The sequence below is a fragment of the Diorhabda carinulata genome, chromosome 4 (assembly GCF_026250575.1).
Source record: "Diorhabda carinulata isolate Delta chromosome 4, icDioCari1.1, whole genome shotgun sequence".
Classification (NCBI taxonomy): domain Eukaryota; kingdom Metazoa; phylum Arthropoda; class Insecta; order Coleoptera; family Chrysomelidae; genus Diorhabda; species Diorhabda carinulata.
Window position 1 is genome coordinate 25,461,397 of NC_079463.1, and position 18,838 is coordinate 25,480,234.

The 18,838-nt window shown below is 33.2% G+C and overlaps 2 protein-coding genes across 4 annotated transcripts; one reads left to right on the forward strand and one right to left on the reverse strand.

Moving 5' to 3' along the window:
* Positions 1 to 370: 370 nt before the first annotated feature.
* On the forward strand, positions 371 to 13,361 carry LOC130892524 (H(+)/Cl(-) exchange transporter 7). Of its 3 annotated transcripts, none has more exons than XM_057797975.1 (14): positions 371 to 989; positions 1,045 to 1,206; positions 2,250 to 2,448; positions 3,311 to 3,564; positions 3,804 to 3,981; positions 4,758 to 5,049; positions 5,848 to 5,986; positions 7,141 to 7,404; positions 7,517 to 7,693; positions 8,379 to 8,588; positions 10,495 to 10,653; positions 12,246 to 12,329; positions 12,385 to 12,465; positions 13,122 to 13,361. In XM_057797975.1, the coding sequence occupies exons 1-14, from the start codon at positions 897 to 899 to the stop codon at positions 13,221 to 13,223; spliced, it is 2,394 nt and encodes a 797-aa protein (XP_057653958.1). In that variant the 5' UTR covers positions 371 to 896; the 3' UTR covers positions 13,224 to 13,361. The 3 variants fall into 3 exon arrangements, with proteins under 3 accessions (XP_057653958.1, XP_057653960.1, XP_057653959.1); XM_057797977.1 differs by having other exon boundaries at positions 623 to 989; positions 1,031 to 1,206; positions 3,292 to 3,564; XM_057797976.1 differs by having other exon boundaries at positions 624 to 989; positions 1,031 to 1,206.
* A 968-nt stretch (positions 13,362 to 14,329) lies between these two features.
* Positions 14,330 to 17,990, reverse strand: LOC130892678 (vesicle transport protein SFT2A). The gene is made up of 4 exons (XM_057798199.1): positions 17,856 to 17,990; positions 17,697 to 17,799; positions 15,438 to 15,725; positions 14,330 to 14,576 (listed from the first exon to the last, which is right to left on the reverse strand). The coding sequence occupies exons 2-4, from the start codon at positions 17,763 to 17,765 to the stop codon at positions 14,448 to 14,450; spliced, it is 486 nt and encodes a 161-aa protein (XP_057654182.1). The 5' UTR covers positions 17,766 to 17,799; positions 17,856 to 17,990; the 3' UTR covers positions 14,330 to 14,447.
* Between the last annotated feature and the right edge of the window lie 848 nt (positions 17,991 to 18,838).

The window sequence follows — 18,838 nt, forward strand, 5'->3', positions numbered from 1 at the left end:
AATTCAATAGTTAATAATCGATTATGAAGAAGCTAAGCAATTTCTTTTGTAATTCTATAAGTACCTGCAAATTAATTACGTAATTATAAATTACTGAGTTATCAGTTATTAAATAACTATTAAACTCAAAATTAACAATATTAGGATATTTTTTACTATGACTTTCGTTTATAGAGCATGATTTCCAAATAACTTGAGCTATTGATATCTAAAGATATCGATTGACAATCGACATTAAAGCGACGTCCATAGACCTCAATTGTCAAAAATAGACCTCAAATTGACGTATATAGACATCTGAATACATCAATCAACATCGATTGACGCACGTCGCGATCACTACAATTTGTCGCAAAATGTCACGTGACCTAATTCATCTCTCAAAATGAGCGACAAGCAACATCATGAAGCCGTACCATTATAAGTGGTTGGTGACGAAAATCCTTTGGATTTTATTTTAAAAATTAAATCGTGTTCTCAATTTTGATTTTATTTATTATTACTGCCACTGAACGTTTTTCAAAAAGAACTCTTATCTTAGAATTCACAAAATTTTATAAAATTTTTAATTTTGCTAATTCAAATTAACATCTACATAAGAAATCATATGTTACTTAAAGTTTTAATAATAATTTTTATTTATTGTTATTGATTATAATACTTCGTTTTCTAATCTATTTATTTATTTTTGGTCTTTTAAACTACGGCAACACTGTACACATTAAATGATTCATTTGTTGATTTTCATTATAAACAATAGTTAATCTTCGTCTTTTCGAATTAGAAGTAGTTATGTTCACACAATCTATATTTGAAATAAATAGATAGTGTATAAAATGTATAATCGAACAAATATTCTGTAAATATTTAGATCATAGTGAAAATTAATATTTTATATGATGAATAACACAAATGAAGAGAGCACTTCTACTAGTAATCTAATAGCTGATTTCGAGGAAATGCCACCCACCAAAGCAACAATATTTAGGGTGAGTTCAATTGATACTGTTATTTTACAATCTAGAAATAGTGGAAACTTTTTAGAACGTGGTATCAATAAATAACACAGATAGTGACGAGGACATTAGAACTCAAATTGTGGATTCAGAAGATGCTAATACATTGTCATCAGTAAGACGGAGGGTAGAGATAAGCAAAGAAAAAGTACAAACTGGGTCACTTAATGTATTATCAGCTAAATATGAAGTAAGTATTTGTTATTGTAGACTATTATGTTTTCAATTGATAATTACATTATGTAAGTACTCAAATGTTTACATTTATTATGGATAATAAAGTATATCAGAATATTCTTCAATTCCAATTGTATACGAATACTTAGAATTATCAATTAACTGAAATTTTTCTAAATGCACTATCCATTAAAATTATTTGTTTAGTTTCTTTGTATTTTAAACAATGCATCTATTAAAACCGCAATATAATATTTCTTTGTTTATATCTATTCGCAAACATTATTTACAGTAAAAAAATGAAAATCTTCTTGTTAAATAGTATCCTTCTATTAAAAATAATGCAGGAAATTTCGTTGAAGTTATGATTGACACGTTAAGTACCACAGCGATCTCAAGGGACTACTGATTGACTCGGCTGTAGGGCTATGGGGCCCGTAAGGACCACTGTATCGAAATTCACTTTCTCATGAATTGTGTCCAAAGGACTGCTCATTCTTCATTTTATTCTAATCAAGAAATACCTCTTGGCCCCCCAGAGTATATAATATAAAATGATTTGAAATAAGTATGGGCTCAATTGTTATTCAGAAAATAATACAAAATAAACTGTTATTATTATAAAATATCATTTTGGGAGAGGTGCAGTTGTTATTAGGTCCTTATTTATGGTTTAAATTAAAATAAGGCAAATAATAATAAGGCTGATCATTTTGGAAGTCTTTATAAGTTCCTTATTTGTGGCTTAAATTATAATAAGGCAAACAATAATGAGGCCCATAGCTTAACTTCTGGAGTGAAGTGCTGAAAGAAGAAATGATAAATTAACAAACAAAATTTGAATCCATTGTTTTGAAAATAACAAAAGTAAAAGACTAATTGAAATGTCATAAGATTTGACACAGTCTTTTGAAAGCTGGTACTTCATAAGTCATATGAATTTGACAATGGCAACGTTATCTGTTTGTCACACAACTTATTGAGTGATGCAATACGTGTGATCTGCAAGAAAAAAAATAATTTCTATGATTAAAGTATATTTTTAATGTGTTTCAGAGTTTAGATTACGATACTTGCGAAAACTATTTATTACTAGACGAAGAAAGAAAAAAGGGTTACAAATTTATAGTACAAAAAAGTATATCGAGATGGTTGGTCTTCTTATTAATAGGCATGATCACAGCTTTAATAGCGTGTGTTATCGATATATCCATAGAAGAATTATCAACCATTAAGTATGCATCACTTAGTAAAAGTATCCTTTTATTATCTAAAAACAACTGATTTACGATATACGAGGTGTAGCCAAAAATATGTTGAATTGTGTCATTAAATATAAAGTATTAAAACAATAAAATAGAAAGACATGACACTGAATTTATTAAATCCTGGTGATTGGTCAACTTATATATTAAAAATATGAAAATATTTATGTAGTTAAGAATAAAGATTATGATAAAAATTATATTTGAAACCAAACTACACTAATAACCAAAATAACAGTTAAAAAATTGCTTTCTTTTCACTATTTCTTCATATCTGTGACTTGTGATGTGTTCATTTTAACTACTTTTGTTCACATGATTCAGGATTGATTGGTTAAAATCTCTTTCTGTGAAAACTCATTGTTTATGTCAAACTGAATATAGTTTTTTGTGTCTTTGTCTTTGTCCCTGTTATTATTTGGTAATGATAATAATTTTACTATTAAAAAACCAGATATTATTGTTAAATATGTGGTACATAATACATAATTAGTTCGAAAGATTCTGATAAACAAATAACAATGTCAATAATTTTCTTGAAGAAATTAAATATATAAGGTCCATAAAAAACATAACGGTAATAAAATATTAGAAACGTCTTTTATACTACAACTTCTCTAATTTTTCATTTCTATTTCTTATGTATCACCTCGTCTATTTATCTTTTGGTCTTCTTCCACACTACTGCTTTTGCGTCATGGCGCGATTTAACGGTGGATTTCGGTATTTATGCTCCAGAACGTACATAGACACAAGTTTACTATAATTTTTTCATTCATCTTCGTCTGGATTGTCCTTTATCGGTGCCTATTATTCAAAAATAACTGTCTCAGTTCTTAACAGGAATTCTAGATGTCGATAGATATGTCACACAAGGCAAATTGTATGTACCTTATGGTTTATGGATTTTATACAATGTGATACCAGTTTTGATTGGTTCGATACTAGTCGCATATGGTGAACCAATAGCTGCTGGTAGTGGTATACCTCAAGTGAAATGTTACCTCAATGGTGTAATGGTACCTAGAGTTGTAAGGATAAAAACTTTAATGGTTAAGAGTATAGGAGTTATTTGTTCGGTTGTTGGAGGCTTAGCAGGAGGAAAGGTAAGTAAAAATTATATACACTCCTTTAAGAAAGAGATAAAGAGAAGCTCGTTGTGATTCTTTCATGGAAAAGAGCTTAGTGGGAAACATTCACTGCATTTAGTCCAGCGCATCGCGTAATACGGTGGGTAGATTCCGAGTAAATTGTCTAGTTCTTTAGGATAAACCAATTTTCAATTTAAAAATTTACGAAAAATGTTGAATAATACCATTTTTTTTTAAATTAAACGTACTTTCAGGAAGGTCCTATGATTCATTCAGGGGCCGTAGTTGCTGCTGGTATTTCTCAGGGCAAAAGTAGCACGTTCAAAAAAGATTTTAATATTTTTAAATATTTTCGAGAAGATCATGAAAAAAGAGATTTTGTATCAGGCGGTGCAGCTGCCGGTGTATCGGCAGCTTTCGGCGCCCCAGTCGGTAAGAAATTATTATATTCATCAAGATATTTTCTTTTTACAAATTTTTTTATACTATTTTTCCATAACGATTTTGCTTTGGCTTCTGAATTCTATTTCATTTTATTGACATTCCTTTATTTAGGTCTAACAACAACCTGTAGTCACTGGGAGATAAATCTGGGGAATTTGGTGGAGAAAAAATACTCATGTACTATTTCCAAATTTCACTATAAGGTTTTCAATTACAATTTCCAGGATTTTTTTATTCTTAAGACCTTTTTTGACGTCCTGATCATTGAGCACAATCAGTTCAAGTTTATCTACTTACTCCACATACAAGCCAATGATTGTTGATTTCCTTGAAGAAGAACCATATTGAACACTCAACGATATTTTATTCTAGTTAATTAACGCATTTTTTCCATTTTTTGAAAAAAACTCAGAAGATAGGTTAGGTTAGTACTGCAACATCTTTTCAATAGTTGTCAGTTGTCACTCAACATTTCTCGAGTCTTCTGGACTACTTTTTTGTCTTTTTTTAGCCATTTTTTGACTATACATCCAGAAGTTCAGTTCTGATTCTTGCATCATTTTCTCCTCTAGTCCCATTTTTAGCAAACTTATCTGCTTCAGCTTTTCCTTCCTCTGTGTAGCATCCAGATACCTAGCAGAGGTTAACTTTAGTATTACGGAGGGTGCCATGTGACCATTTTTCTATGTAGATTATTGTCTTTCTGTTCAATTCACCATTTTAAATAAAATTATTTTCCAATTTCTATTATATTATTATTTCAGGTGGTGTATTATTCAGTTTAGAAGAAGGCACCAGTTTTTGGAATCAAAGTTTAACTTGGCGAACATTTTTTGCTTCCGTAGTTTCAACATTCACCCTCAACGTTGTACTTTCCGCTTACCACGGTGTTCCTGGTAATTTAAGTTACCCGGGTTTGTTGAATTTGGGTAAATTCGATGGTTTCAGTTATGAATTCTTCGAATTGCCCATTTTTCTTGTTATGGGTGCTTTCGGTGGATTATGCGGAGCCCTGTGGAATCATATTAATTACAAGATAACAGTATTTAGAATGAGGTAACTAAAAACAACTTTTCGAATGATTTTACATTTTTAGTTCCTAGGTTCCTAGGTTGTTATATTTAAAACTTTTTTGCACCCCAATTATTACACTTCAATATTAATCACCCCACTTTAGATATCACTTTTTCACTGCCCTGATTACTAGTATCTTCAATATTCAACTAAATGCTATACTGTGACCTCCCATTTTATATATATAAGCTTTTGCAATAATTCCAGGACATTGTAAAAACTTCTGTATGTAAATACAACTAACTTCTTAATCCAGAAACATCTAGGATAATTATTATTCAATACTAGATGGAGCCACCTGTCATCTTTTATAGTTTCCACTACATTAAATTTTTGATCGGTATCGTAAGATGGCGTGCGGCTGTGTACCCGTCATATTTTAGTTTTCACTATAAATAGTTACGTGTACTATTAAGAGGTCCGCTATCTCTCGACGAGGTGTGAAACCATTATTTGAGATTAGAAATTTTGACATACACAAGCTTTTGGTTTGGTTTGGCTCTGGACCGGTATGTTACTATTCCAGTTCTGTCTGTTGTTTTGGAACCATTTGATGGTATATCCCAGATCATTATTGAAGGAGTTGGTTGGTTTATTCTTGGTGACACCTTCTCTTAACATACTGAGTTTTCTTCCAATAATATTTGGAGAGGTGGAAGATTTAGTGCAATTTAACCTAACCCAACCCCAATTCTTTCTGTACATTGTAGGGGGTTTTGTGATTTTATTAGATATCAATTGATTGCTTGATATTCTTCTAAATTTTCTGTTAAATTCTAGGTATGTTCGTCCTAGGTGGTTGAAAGTTGTTGAAGCGTGCATTGTGGCCGCAGTTACCGCTACTGCAGGGTTTTTGATGATGTTCATTATAAACGACTGCAAACCTTTGGGGTTAGATCCAACGAAGTATCCAACTCAGGTAAATAAACGTATAAAGAATTTTCTTTTTCAGTCTCTTTTGATTTAAAAATTAGTTTCAAAAAACAGGTTTCGACCGAATCAAGACGAATTATCAAGAAAATCATATAAAAAGATCTAAGAAGTAAAGAGTTGAAGAAAATTATATAGTTAATTTTAATTTTCGATGTATATAACATACAGGCTTAATTAAAACTAAATTACAAAGTGTGTAAGTGAAAAAATTTAATCATTTTACGGTTCGAAGATACCACGAGGGCTGAGTCATGAGTCTTGGCAACTATTTTTTTTCTTATAGGCGTAGTGTATATGCAGAACAACAGATGACTCTGTTTCTAGATCGAAATCTGTCAGTTGGCGAGTGTTGTGAGAAATGGAAGTAACCTTGCGACATCAGTACTGAGGAGAATTGAAACATCCCCAGATACTTCATTTTCTTAGTTTGATATTTTCGGCAATAATATATGTTTTTATGCATTTTTGATTCCATTGGTAATATCTGCGTCTTCATTACCTATATTTTCTATTGCTGTTTCTAGGTATTCAAATATGATCACCGTTTTAATCCTGTGTCCTTTTATTTGCAGTCGTTTCCACATTTATTCTCATGCCAAACTGCTTTAGCGTATTTTTCCAGCCGTCAAAGCTTTTCTGTCAATCTTGTTTATCTAACCTAACCTAACTAGATGTCAAAGTTTTTCTGTAGATATTGATTATCTAACCTAACCTAACTAGATGTCAAAGTTTTTCTGTAGATATTGATTATCTAACCTAACCTAACCAGATGTCAAAGTTTTTCTGTAGATATTGATTATCTAATCCAACCTAAGCAGATGTCAAAGTTTTTTTGTAGATATTAATTATCTAACCTAACCTATGCAGATGTCAAAGTTTTTCTGTAGATATTGATTAAAGTTTGGGCTTTTAATATCAATATTTAGAGGTGGCGCATCGTGTTTTTTGATTTCCCATTACACGGGATTTGGAATTTTAATGTAAATCAACGAATTATTGTGTAGTAAAAAGAAATAGATATTTTTGTAGGAAATTGAACGGTTAAAAGTTGTTCGTTCAACTTTTTATCGATAATGTTATTAACTATGTAAAATATTAATTTTAGTAATTAGATTCTATTAATGTATATTGTATTTTCAGTTGTATTGTGCCGATGGAGAATACAACGTATTAGCCAGTATTTGGTTTCAAACTCCTGAAGCGTCGGTTAGATCGTTGTTTCACGATCCTCCGAATACTCATAACGCTTTAGCGTTAGCGTCATTCGTCGTCGTCTACTTTTTTTTAGCCGTTTGGACGTTCGGTTTGTCGACGTCAAACGGTTTGTTCATACCGACATTATTGACTGGAGCAGCCTGGGGTAGATTAGTCTCCATTGGACTTTATAGCATTTTCCCAAATTCGGTAAGACTACATTCCGACACCATCGTCACCATAGTTAATTTTATAAGGTGTATCAAGTTATTTCGAGTGATATCGAATAATTGTTATTAAGAAAAAATGTCTTAATTTTCAGGTTATCGTGTCGGGAAAATATGCTTTGATAGGAGCCGCCGCGCAATTAGGTGGAGTAGTTCGAATGACAATTAGTTTAACTGTGATAATAATCGAAACTACAGGTAATGTAACGTTCGCCTTGCCACTTATAATAACGTTGATAGCAGCTAAATGGACCGGGGATTTCTTCAACGAGGTAAATATAAAGTTGGCAAATGTGTACTTTTGCTTTTTGCTTTGCCGTTTTGTCACGTGATACCGGTCACATTATTAAGGCTATTAGTTAAATTCAAATGGAGTGGAGAAACAAACATTTTCGGAATATTTTACTTTTTTTATGTCCCACAAAGAAATATGTGCTGATTTCTTAACAGGGCCCGTGTGCGGTAGAAAAAATTCCGTTCTGGAGATTGTCACCTCAAAGATTACCAACGTTATGGTCGGTTGATTCTGAAATTGATGACGACTGGATCAAAGTCATAATTGAAGAGAATTGAAGGCACGTATTTTTATGAACTCCATTGCATTTCCAATGTTTAACTACATTATTCTGATTAATCGGTATCTCATGAAACTAGAAAGTTAGACCTGATGTCTGTACTAAGTTGGAACCGTTGGTGATACTCATACCGAACACACTGTTTACGCCAACACTCACAATTACACCGTCTGACGCGCGTTTCGTTATCGTTTTCAGAGACTGAAGGTAAAATGGCGTCTGTAGACACAAACTTTGTATTGTTGTTCACCGCTATAGAAGCCAAATTCAGCGCCATCTAGTGACACGTTATTTTCGCCAATACTTTAAACGTCTATTCTGTGACACTTTTTTTCACAATCCAATTTTTCTTTTTGTTTTGATGAACGAATATATTTTAAAGGGTATTTACGACACGCTAATCCAGTTATGGGGCATCCCATTACTTCCATGGGAACCTCCACCATTAGTCCATAATATATATGCTAGTGAAGTTATGTCGCATCCAGTGGTTACATTAAAATGTGTAGAGAACGTTGGGCATATTGTGGAATTATTAAAATTGACATCTTATAATGGATATCCGGTGGTAGATCCTCCCTTAACAGATCAAGTAAGTTGATAAAACATTTTTTTCTTCGATTCTACACCATTTACTTCATCTTGATTTAATTTCACTTACAGTATTGAACAATATTTAAAGAACATCCGAATTTCAATGTTCTACATTTGACCTACTCAGTTCCAATCTACCAGAGGACAATATTGAATGTATGGAATTGAAAATAAATATATGGAAGGGAATTTTAGGGGTGTAGATCATACGCTCCCTTAGGATTTATAGAAATTTGTACAAAATCCTACAATTCTAACATTTCCCCTGTTGAAGAAAAGGAGATTTGGTTGCAGCAATTTGATTTCCAGGCTCACAATTAAACAGGAAAATACTGTTAATAACAAATTAATTTTCCATATGGTAAGATCAAGTCTGCCTTTTAGATTACCAGATTTTTCCTTTGGAGTGATTTGTTCACCAACATGACTTTAAAAGAATAAATAATCTGGATGAATTAAGAGAAAACTAATCCAACTTTGTGATAAAAAAAACGAGAATATCTCTGAATAATAAATTTGGATAGTGTTTAGCTGAAACAGGTGGAATAACCTTTGAAGGCAAAAGAAATATGAACATACAACTATCCTGCAGGAAATTGGTAAAATGGATTGCAAAAGAATAGAAGATCTATTCCTTCCTAGGTGGCATTTGTAACACCGTCGATCCATTCGCTGTTGGGGAAAAGTTTTCTCAACGCCACCATCATCACGCACATGAAGTTTCATTGCTACTCCCTTTTTGTTTTAACGACATTTTGGCACTTCATCACTTGATTCCTTGCTCGGTAGACGCATTTCAATAAATCTCAAACGTTCCTTTAGGCTATCGAGGGTTCTGTCTTAGATTGGAACACTTTTAAATTCAAAGTAAGTGTCCGCCCCATCAATATTAATTCGGACAGTTCAGCCTGCCGCTGCACAACATTATTGTCAATTCCATCCTGAGCATTCATGATTCCATAAGAAAAGAAACGTTCCAGAAGCATATCTAATCTATCTCATACACAGAACTCAACTTGGCCGTTTCACAAGAAGAAAAAGTGATTTCTCGTTGTTTTTCACCAAAAAGAGCTGAACAAGTTTCGAATTTATCTTTATTGTAACCATCAACAATCAATGTCAACTTATCATCCAAAACTTTTTGATGCTTCAGTCTTTTCCAACTCGACCAGTTGCTTTGATTCTCTAGTTTCTCGAAAGAAGCTTTGGAATCAAATCATCCTGACGTGCTCATGATGAAATATCACATAGCCACAAAAGGTAGCTCCTACACTATTAGCCCAGAATATGATCACAGAAACTGGCCAAGGAAAGGATAAAAATTTTTACGAGATAATAAAGGATAATGTCTGGATCTCCACTGATGCCTCTTATAGACTGAAAACTGGATAAAATATACTTCAAGTGGAAATCTACGTAACAGAGCATGGGTGGTAATGAGCTTCCGAGCGGCACTCTCCTGGATTCAAGAAACTCTGTTGGGTATCTGGAGACAATGAAGAGGAATTGAATTCAAACATCAGTATATATGGTCAAACAGAAGTGATTGCTCGATATCCAGACTTATTTAGACAAGTATAGATGAAGAGAAAATAGAAGATGATAATATTGAATCTAGAACATGTTTGAAGTGATCACTGTATCACTGAATCCAGTAATGGGGAGTGACAACGAACATAGATTAAAACGGGGGAGGAAAAAATATTGAGACGGAAAAACGACGTGAAATGTTGGCAGAGAAAAAAAATCAGAAAGTGGTTATATAGTTAAGTAAGTTTTCAAATTGTGTAAAATAAACGGCTCAGGTTTCCAAGCGAACCACGATGAGTTCAGTTCGAGGTTAACTAGCCAAACCTAACCTAATATCCGATAGAAAATAAAATAACAGTAACAATTTTTTTTAGAGCGAAGTCACTACTTACGGTCGCATTAGAGGCCTGATTTTGAGATCACAACTTGTTGTAATACTGCAAAAGAAAATTTTTAATGAGACCGCAGATGATTGGGACAGTATTAGTGCTTCAATTTTCAGAGATGCTTACCCTAGATATCCAACGATAAAGGTGTGGTAAATATGATACGAAATGTAGATTTCCATTCAAATTTACTGCTCAAATTTTTTCTTATTTTCTCTATCGTGGTGTCTGCCTTCAAAACTCTGATCTTTATGGCACTGTTGGTTTTCAAACCCGCCTGTCCAATCAAAGTCCTACATTTAACGAAGCCTGTTTGTTCTCTTACCGCGATGACCAAGACCTTGACGTCTTTGGTGACTCTTATATTTCTTATCATCTCATCTTTTCCGACCCCATTTTTCAATTTTCCAAAGATTTCTCCTCCGCTTTCAACAATCATCCACATTGTTTCTCTTTTTTTTGTAACCATCCTATATTTATACCGCTGTGAGGTGTCTCCGATTATGCACTCCATCAGTTTTTTTAAATCGAAGGTAGCCCCGACCAACCGTTCCTCCTACCCCATTTCTTTTTTCAAATCTCTCATACCACTTGTAAATCCGGATCCATGTGCACGGCCCCAACTAGGATCCTCAAAATCCTTTTGTATCTCCCATTTGTGGATACACGATACAATCCGAAGCTATGAGGACAGTATTCAATCCTCAACGGATTGTAGACTAGACCAACTGAGGGAGCAAAATCTGGACACAGGCAGCGGATGATTATCTGATTAATTTGATGGATGGAGAGGTTATTCTTACTCATTAATACTACATAATGAGGCCACCTGGTACACAGATGACTCTAGGATTAATAGCTTGGGAAACTTTGAAGAAGATGCAATCGTCTTTCAATCTGAAATATTCATTGTGATAATGTGGATGTTCCATATAAACACAGTAATTTCAATCTATCCTACAAGCCCTAAAGACTGAAAAGGTCATGTGTTGGAAGTCTACACGAACTGGTGACTGATGGTTCTAGGTTTAGTTCCTTCGGGTGCCTGGTCATAAGAGCAATGAAGCAATGACGTTGCTGACTCGGTGGACAGATTGAATCCACCAATGGATCCAGAATCCTTTTTGGTGTAGCTATTACATGAAGAATGAAAATAATTGGCATGAGACAAGCTAAAGAATACATAAATGGACTTTCTACGTCTTTTATCAAACAATTTTTCTACTTGAACAGGTGCGAAATTGTAACTGTTAACTGGATAAGGTCATCTAAGATGATCCATCCACACTGTAGACATGTGATTATCTGGATTTGGTATAAAAGAAAATGAAATTACAGATAATGCCATCGGTGAGTGTCCAGCACTCATACATGTGAGGTTTAAACACTTGAACAGGTTTTACAGTTTGCCTAGTAATGTCAAAAGGTAAAAGTCGAAGTCAATGATTGGTTTTTCAAATGACATCGACCTGGTAGTTTCAATTCAATCCATAGACTTATTTTACCATTAAATTTCTTTCCAATTTCTATTTCCAATAAAACTGCCAATGCCTTATTTATGTGTCACGATAGATATTTTTAAATCATGTGTAATGACACCAAACTGACCTTAACTTGAGGGCATTAGACGTACTAGTTGACATAGATGCAGCATAATGTAAAGTTTCATATAAAAAAATCATTAATCATGTTTTTGATCACACCTTGTAAACGACTTAAAAGTGAAATTTTTTTAATAGGACTTGGTTATAAGCGACATAGAAAAAACTTATTATATAGATCTGCGGCCTTTTATGAATCCATCTCCTTATACAGTACTGCACGTAAGTTTATTTTCCAAATGTTTTATGTTATTTACAAATTTCTTTAACGTTTTAGTCATCATCATTACCTAGAATGTTCAAAATATTCAGAGGACTTGGTCTACGTCATTTACCAATCGTTAATGACTCGAACGAGGTAAGTTCCAGCAGCAAACAGATATCGTTTGATTTATACATTTCCAGGGGAATCGGGCTGCTATTTGATTCTTTTATTGCGTTTCTTATGATCTTCTCTTCATCAGTTTTCCATATTCAATTTTTTTTATGTCTTATCTTAATTGGTCTTTTTTACCTTATTCTTGATAAACCTCTTGGTCCACTATTCACCATTTCAGCTTAAGTGATGTTAACAAGGAAATTGTGCGGCTCCTTGATTTTTTTTAATGCTTTGAATCACCCCGCATGGTTTCTTCTGGCCAATGGTCGTTGGCTTTTCCTTCTTTCCAGCCAGGACAGCTAGCACATCCCCACGCAACATTCACAATCCCCGCTCTGCAGACGAGCAACTCCTATATCAGGGCCAACTCCAATAAACCTATCTAAAAATTTTCCAACGAATCTCTTTCTCTCTTGGTGTGAGACGCACAAGATCCATTTATATGTGCCTTCGCTTGTCTCTATCCATCTCTGTTGTATTACCAACCCTTCCATCATTGTCTTCTGTATCTTCTGTGCAGTTTCTCTTCATTTTCTTATATGGGCGTTTTTACATATTTTTGGCCCTTTCTTCTCTTGTACATTCCGTTTAGATTCATTTAAATAATAAATATTTAAATGTTGATTAATTTTTAGGTTGTTGGTATGGTAACGAGAAAAGATTTGGCGCGATACAGAGTATGGCGGCACCGAGGCCACATGGGCGTAGAAGAATTATTAATTTCCAAAGAAATATAGTGATGGAAATCAAATCATTTTTATTTATTAGATATTTGTTATTGAAAAACTAATTGTTTATTCGAGATTTTGTATGTATTGAAGTCTTTTTATATTTTATCTAACAAATAGACAATAAAGATTAGCAATAGTTTAAAATATGAATTTTGTATCGAAACAAAACTAAATTTTTATCATAAAGTATGTCATTGTTACAAAGGACCAACCCTTTACATTTTCGTACAAGACCAGAGCTATTCACATAAACCAAACTCACGGAAGCTAATCGCGATCCTGTAAGGTAATAGTATAACTCAGTCCAAATATAAAGCCCTAACATATATTCAAAATAGTTATACTCATACAACAGGTGCTACATCCTGCTGCGTGTCTTACTCTCCCAGTTGTTTTCTATTTAGAGTTACCCTCTTCTTTAGAAGACTCATTGCGTCTTCTTTCTACCACTTTTTGTGATTCACCCAATTGCCTTACACCCTTACATTTGATAAGAGACTAAGAAAGTGTGGATCCGTTTAATTGAAAGACGTTAGAGCGGATGCTACATCCTGCTGCATGCTTCACTCTCCCAGTTGTTCATATTTAGATCTGCCCTCTTCTTTAGAAGGCTAATAGCGTCTTCCGCCACCTTTTGTGAGGTCATCCAATTAACTTACACCATTACATTTGATAAAAGAAACTTCAAAAGTAGGGAATCCATTCATCAATCTTCCTGCCAGGTTGTTAAGGGAATGTGGCGGATTAAACAGAAACACAACAATCTTCATAGACAGCATCAATAACAACAAAAGTGGTGATGAACTGTCCCGAGGCACTCACTTGAATTGATGGCGTAACGGAGAAGAAACGATCGATAATCTCCTCTGCCTTGACGGAAAAATGAAGCTATCAGTCTTCTAAAGAAAAGGGCAACTCCAAACAGAAACAACTGGGAAAGTAAGACACGCAGCAGGATGTAACAGTCTCTCCTATCAAATGTAAGGGTGTAAGTCAATTGGATGACGTCGCAAGAGATGGAAGGAAGAAGATTTTATGTCTTCTAAAGAAGGGGGCAAATCTAATTTTTTCGAAGTAGGTTTTGGAAAATTTTTTCAATAGAAACAAAAAAATCATGCTTCTAACAGTTAGATATAATATATTTTTAATAAGAGATTTACAAATTAAATTATTTACAATTATTCGGATAATTACGTATTTAGTAGAAAAAAAAACTATACAACTATTGATCTACACTACACACGCCATGACAGTTTTTTTAACGGCATCCCTTGCGTATGGTATGTAGGACAGCGAATACCATGTCATAGATAATGACTGAATGATAATGAAGAGTAGAGCAAGAACGGCTTTCTTTAGCTAAAAATAAAACAACATGTATAGATATTTCTAAAACAGGGGTACCTAGTATTGAACAAATAGTTTTAATTCAATAACAGCTATTTGTGAAAGTGAAAGTGGACCCATAATCTTAGATTAAAGGACCCTTTAACTTAGAGCTCACAAAAAATTCAGTTATCTTTATGGATTTCCTTTTGTATGTAAGAGCTTAAGTACCTTTTTATTTAAATGTTTCTACCTACTCGTTCCTTCTTTAGTAATTTCCATTGATGTTCTCGTTTCCTTCCTCATTTTATTTTTTTTTGCAGTTCTACAACTGCCAGGTTGGCTTTTCAACCAATACACCACAAACAAACAAATTCAACTTGACTCCAACAACTAGGAATTCAGTTGAGGGTTGCAACCATTCCGGATTTCTATAGATAATGTTGAAGAAAATGCACCAGCTCACACATCCGTTATTGCAATGGTCTAAATTAATTAATTGCTACCTGGTGCCCCCTATTTGCCAGAATTAGCCCACTCGGATTATTTTCTGTTCCCAGATTTGAAAAAATGTCTCGGCGGTCAAAGATTTTCCAAATTTTTGTGTTTTCTTTGTTGGGCTAGGTACTTCTGATACCATCCTCTTACAAACAATGAACTTAAGGGGATGGGGAACGTTGGTAAAGCATAGACCAGTTTGAACGCGAATTGTGGAGGAGATCAAGGCTCGCGTCGGGCTGTAGTGCCAATTGGAGAGGTATTTTGAATTTTTGACAAAAATATAAATAATAAAAATAAAATACTGGATGTAAAAAGAATCGATATTAATATCTATTTGTTTAATCATTGGTACCGGATTCTATAATACATGAAAATGAAAAAATAAAAACTTACCAGAAGTGCTGAAATCAACGTTAAAGTAAAAGAAACTATAACTAAAATTGTAGCGATATATCTATTGGAAGCGAACATTTTCTTAATTTGGTTGAAGGGACCCATAAGGAAGCAGGTGCTTAATATGGATGTGACATTCCCTAAGGTGTAAAATACTGCAAATACTGATAAACCTCCGTGTAAAAATAAAGCAAATGAGCCCAAAAAAGATAGTAGTATGCCTACTATGAAACATGCTAAAAAACCCTTCAGTCTTGTTGACCAGCTCAATGTGGAGGCATCATCTAACTGTAAAAATCAGGTCGTAATAAAAAAAAAATCAAAATATTACTTCTGACAATGTAGTTTGGTGAATAAAATCAGAAGGGCCGCGTAGTCGTAGGTGTTCATCATTGCCCTCCCTCTGTCGTTCAGTTCAACGTCGTTCTGTGTAAAAATTGTTTCACAAAGTTTATTATTGATGGTTAGAAGTTGAATGTAAAATTCTTTCTTGGACCATTGCAAATAAAGATTGGACAGTAGAAAACTGGAAGCAAGACCTGTGAACTGATGAGTCCGAATCCGAAATGTTTGGGCAAAAGTGAGGAATGGAGGTGGTTCTATGATGGTATGGGGTGTTTTTCAAATGTGGGATAATGGTTACATTACATATTGAAAATGCATTATAACCCTTCTGGTATGCGCCTAATAAATAAGATAGTGGTGAGTCAGAAACAATGAAATGGCCCTCACAATCTCCGGATCTATATCCAATAGAATTATTGTGGTATGAACTGCATCGGGAAGTTATAAAATTGAATCCCACATCTTTGGAAGGTTCTTCAAACATCTGTGTGAGTTAGAAAAATTTATAATACCACATGAAGTTAAAAAATTTGTGGTGGTCAGAGATTTTAAGATTTTCCTGGTATTCAGAGAAACCTGATAAAGATTTTAAACTCCTTATTATAGGAAAATTGACAGTACGTGTTTACCAGTCATGCGCTATTAAGGAAGGTCTCTATTTCAAAGGACAGTGAGGTAACTTTGGTTAATATTTCATTTATATTCATGTTACAGGATTTTTCACCAGACTTAATTGTCAGAAGCTGCATAAACACATTTGTAACTCTTCAAACTGTTAAGAGGAAAATTATACTGATTCAATCTATATATCATAAAGTAAATGGAATAACAACATATTATTTTCTTTAATAAACAAAAACATTGGATTTTTTAGAGAAGTCCCGATATATTGTTTGAAGAATTATTAATATAACAAATTTTAATGTGGAATTTAAACAGCAAGGAACTAAATTGCAAAAAAATACTAGTCTAAGCACTCCATTATCAGCAAATTAGAACAAGCTTTAAATATATAGTACAGTGTAAAATAAAATGACTAGACTTCAATTAATACATCATCATCATCAAACCTTTCAATCCTTTAAAATTCTTTTTTGAGGTGGATTACTCCTTGTTTTCTATTTTATTATAGTTCATCGTTAGTCTTGTCTGTTTTTGTGATTATTTTCTATTCCTTTCCATTCCCTCCAATTCTCTATATTAAGTGCTCATATTCTCCTCTATTTTATTTCTCCAAGTCTTTCTTAGTATTATTTCTATTATTATTTTTGGAATTCGTTGTCTTTCTAATTCTTCCGTCATTTTCTCTCTTTTTATTGAATCGAAAGTACTTCTGAAGTCAATAAAAACTGTATTTCTCTTTTATATTCCACTGTCTTTTTTATTATTTGTCTAGAGTATGGATTTTGTTGATAGTTAATCTTCCTGGTCATTTTTTAACTAAGATGTTGTTTTCTCAGTTTCTTAAGGTCCTTGGTCAGAGGATTTTTTTCAGAAAGTCTGTATAAGATTAATTGTTCACCCCAACTGAGTACCAGTTTTATACTACTTACTGAGTCTCCAGCTGAGACCTTGATATTACAAATCATAAATATTTTATTTATTGGTATACTTGAGAAACACTCTCACAACCAAAAAGCAGACAGTTTTGGATTTGTTCGAAAGTAGTTTGTATGACTTTAAGTAGTAAAATTCAAAATCAGCAGACAGCGAATAGTAAAACTTGATATTATTTCCTCAACATACGCTCACTATAAATAGTTTACTATTTTTAGAGTTCCATATAATTGTTTGAAAAAATTCTGGTACCAATTAAAAAATTTATTATCGGTCAAATCAAAAAATAAAATGTGGCATATGCAAAATATGCTACTTCGAAATTTAAGCAACGAGCCTAATATTACTTATATTTACTTGTGACATTATACCACTCTCTTCGTCTGGGGACTCGTTTCCACTTAAAACTCTTCGCAATTTGTCCATTTTGATATTGTTTTCTTCGAAATGTACCTAAAATCTATAAATAACTTTAAGAATTTAATTGAATTCATATAAATTAATGTGTTAAATTACTTTCTTAGTATACCGATTCAGTGAGTTTTTGTTTTCGTACAAAGGGATTATTATTTACTAAGATAACATATTATATTTCATTTATCAACTGGATTACTAACATATCTAAAACTTTTAAATGTCAAAATTCAACAGGTAAACAGTGGTGCCAATATAATATTGTCGAAATATGAGGAAATAGAGTTGCATAGCTAGTAGGTCTCCAACTCAATATTTCCTACGAGTTTCCAAATTTTTTTTAAAAAGTTGTTGCCTCTTTACACTCCCAATTATATAGCGAGGGTAAAAACTAAAACCTTTGGCTATGTTTTTTTAATACTTGAATCAGCGTTTTTGTGGTCAAATAAATTGAAAATCATTGATTGTAGCTCATTAACTAATTCTTCTTGAGATTTAAAGCCTTCAACAGTCGTAATGTAAAGTACAGTTTTCTGGGTTAATTTAAGCAGTTTTTCGACTATTCCGGTTGTGATAATCTGTGGTTAGAATTCTTGCACAATAACTCCAAGCACCTTTCAAGTAACAAGGGTGAAACTGAAAATTTATAATCAATAATATTCAAATCTGATATTTTTTAAAACAGCTATCTTATCAAACCAGTAATAAGAAAGTATCCAAAAAACAACACGGTATCATGTATTTTTTATTTAGATTCCGAAAATCATATCAGTATTTGAGCTTGAGGAATGGTTTTCATGAAAATCCGATTTTCATGATTCTTCAGCACTATTCTACCCTTAAAGAATTTTTTTCGGAGAAACTGATATCTTTTGTGGGATCCTCATACCAAAATACCGCCCTGTGAGAAATTCGAGCGAAATCGGTGGCAAAAGATTATTTTTCCAATCCAATTTTCATGACTTTTCTTCAATTTTCTCCTCTTGATTCGCCCACCGCCATCTGTTCGACAAGACACAAACATTACTTTCTACTCAACATTGAGAACTGAGTGGAATTTAAAATGTAGTTTGGATATTCTAGCA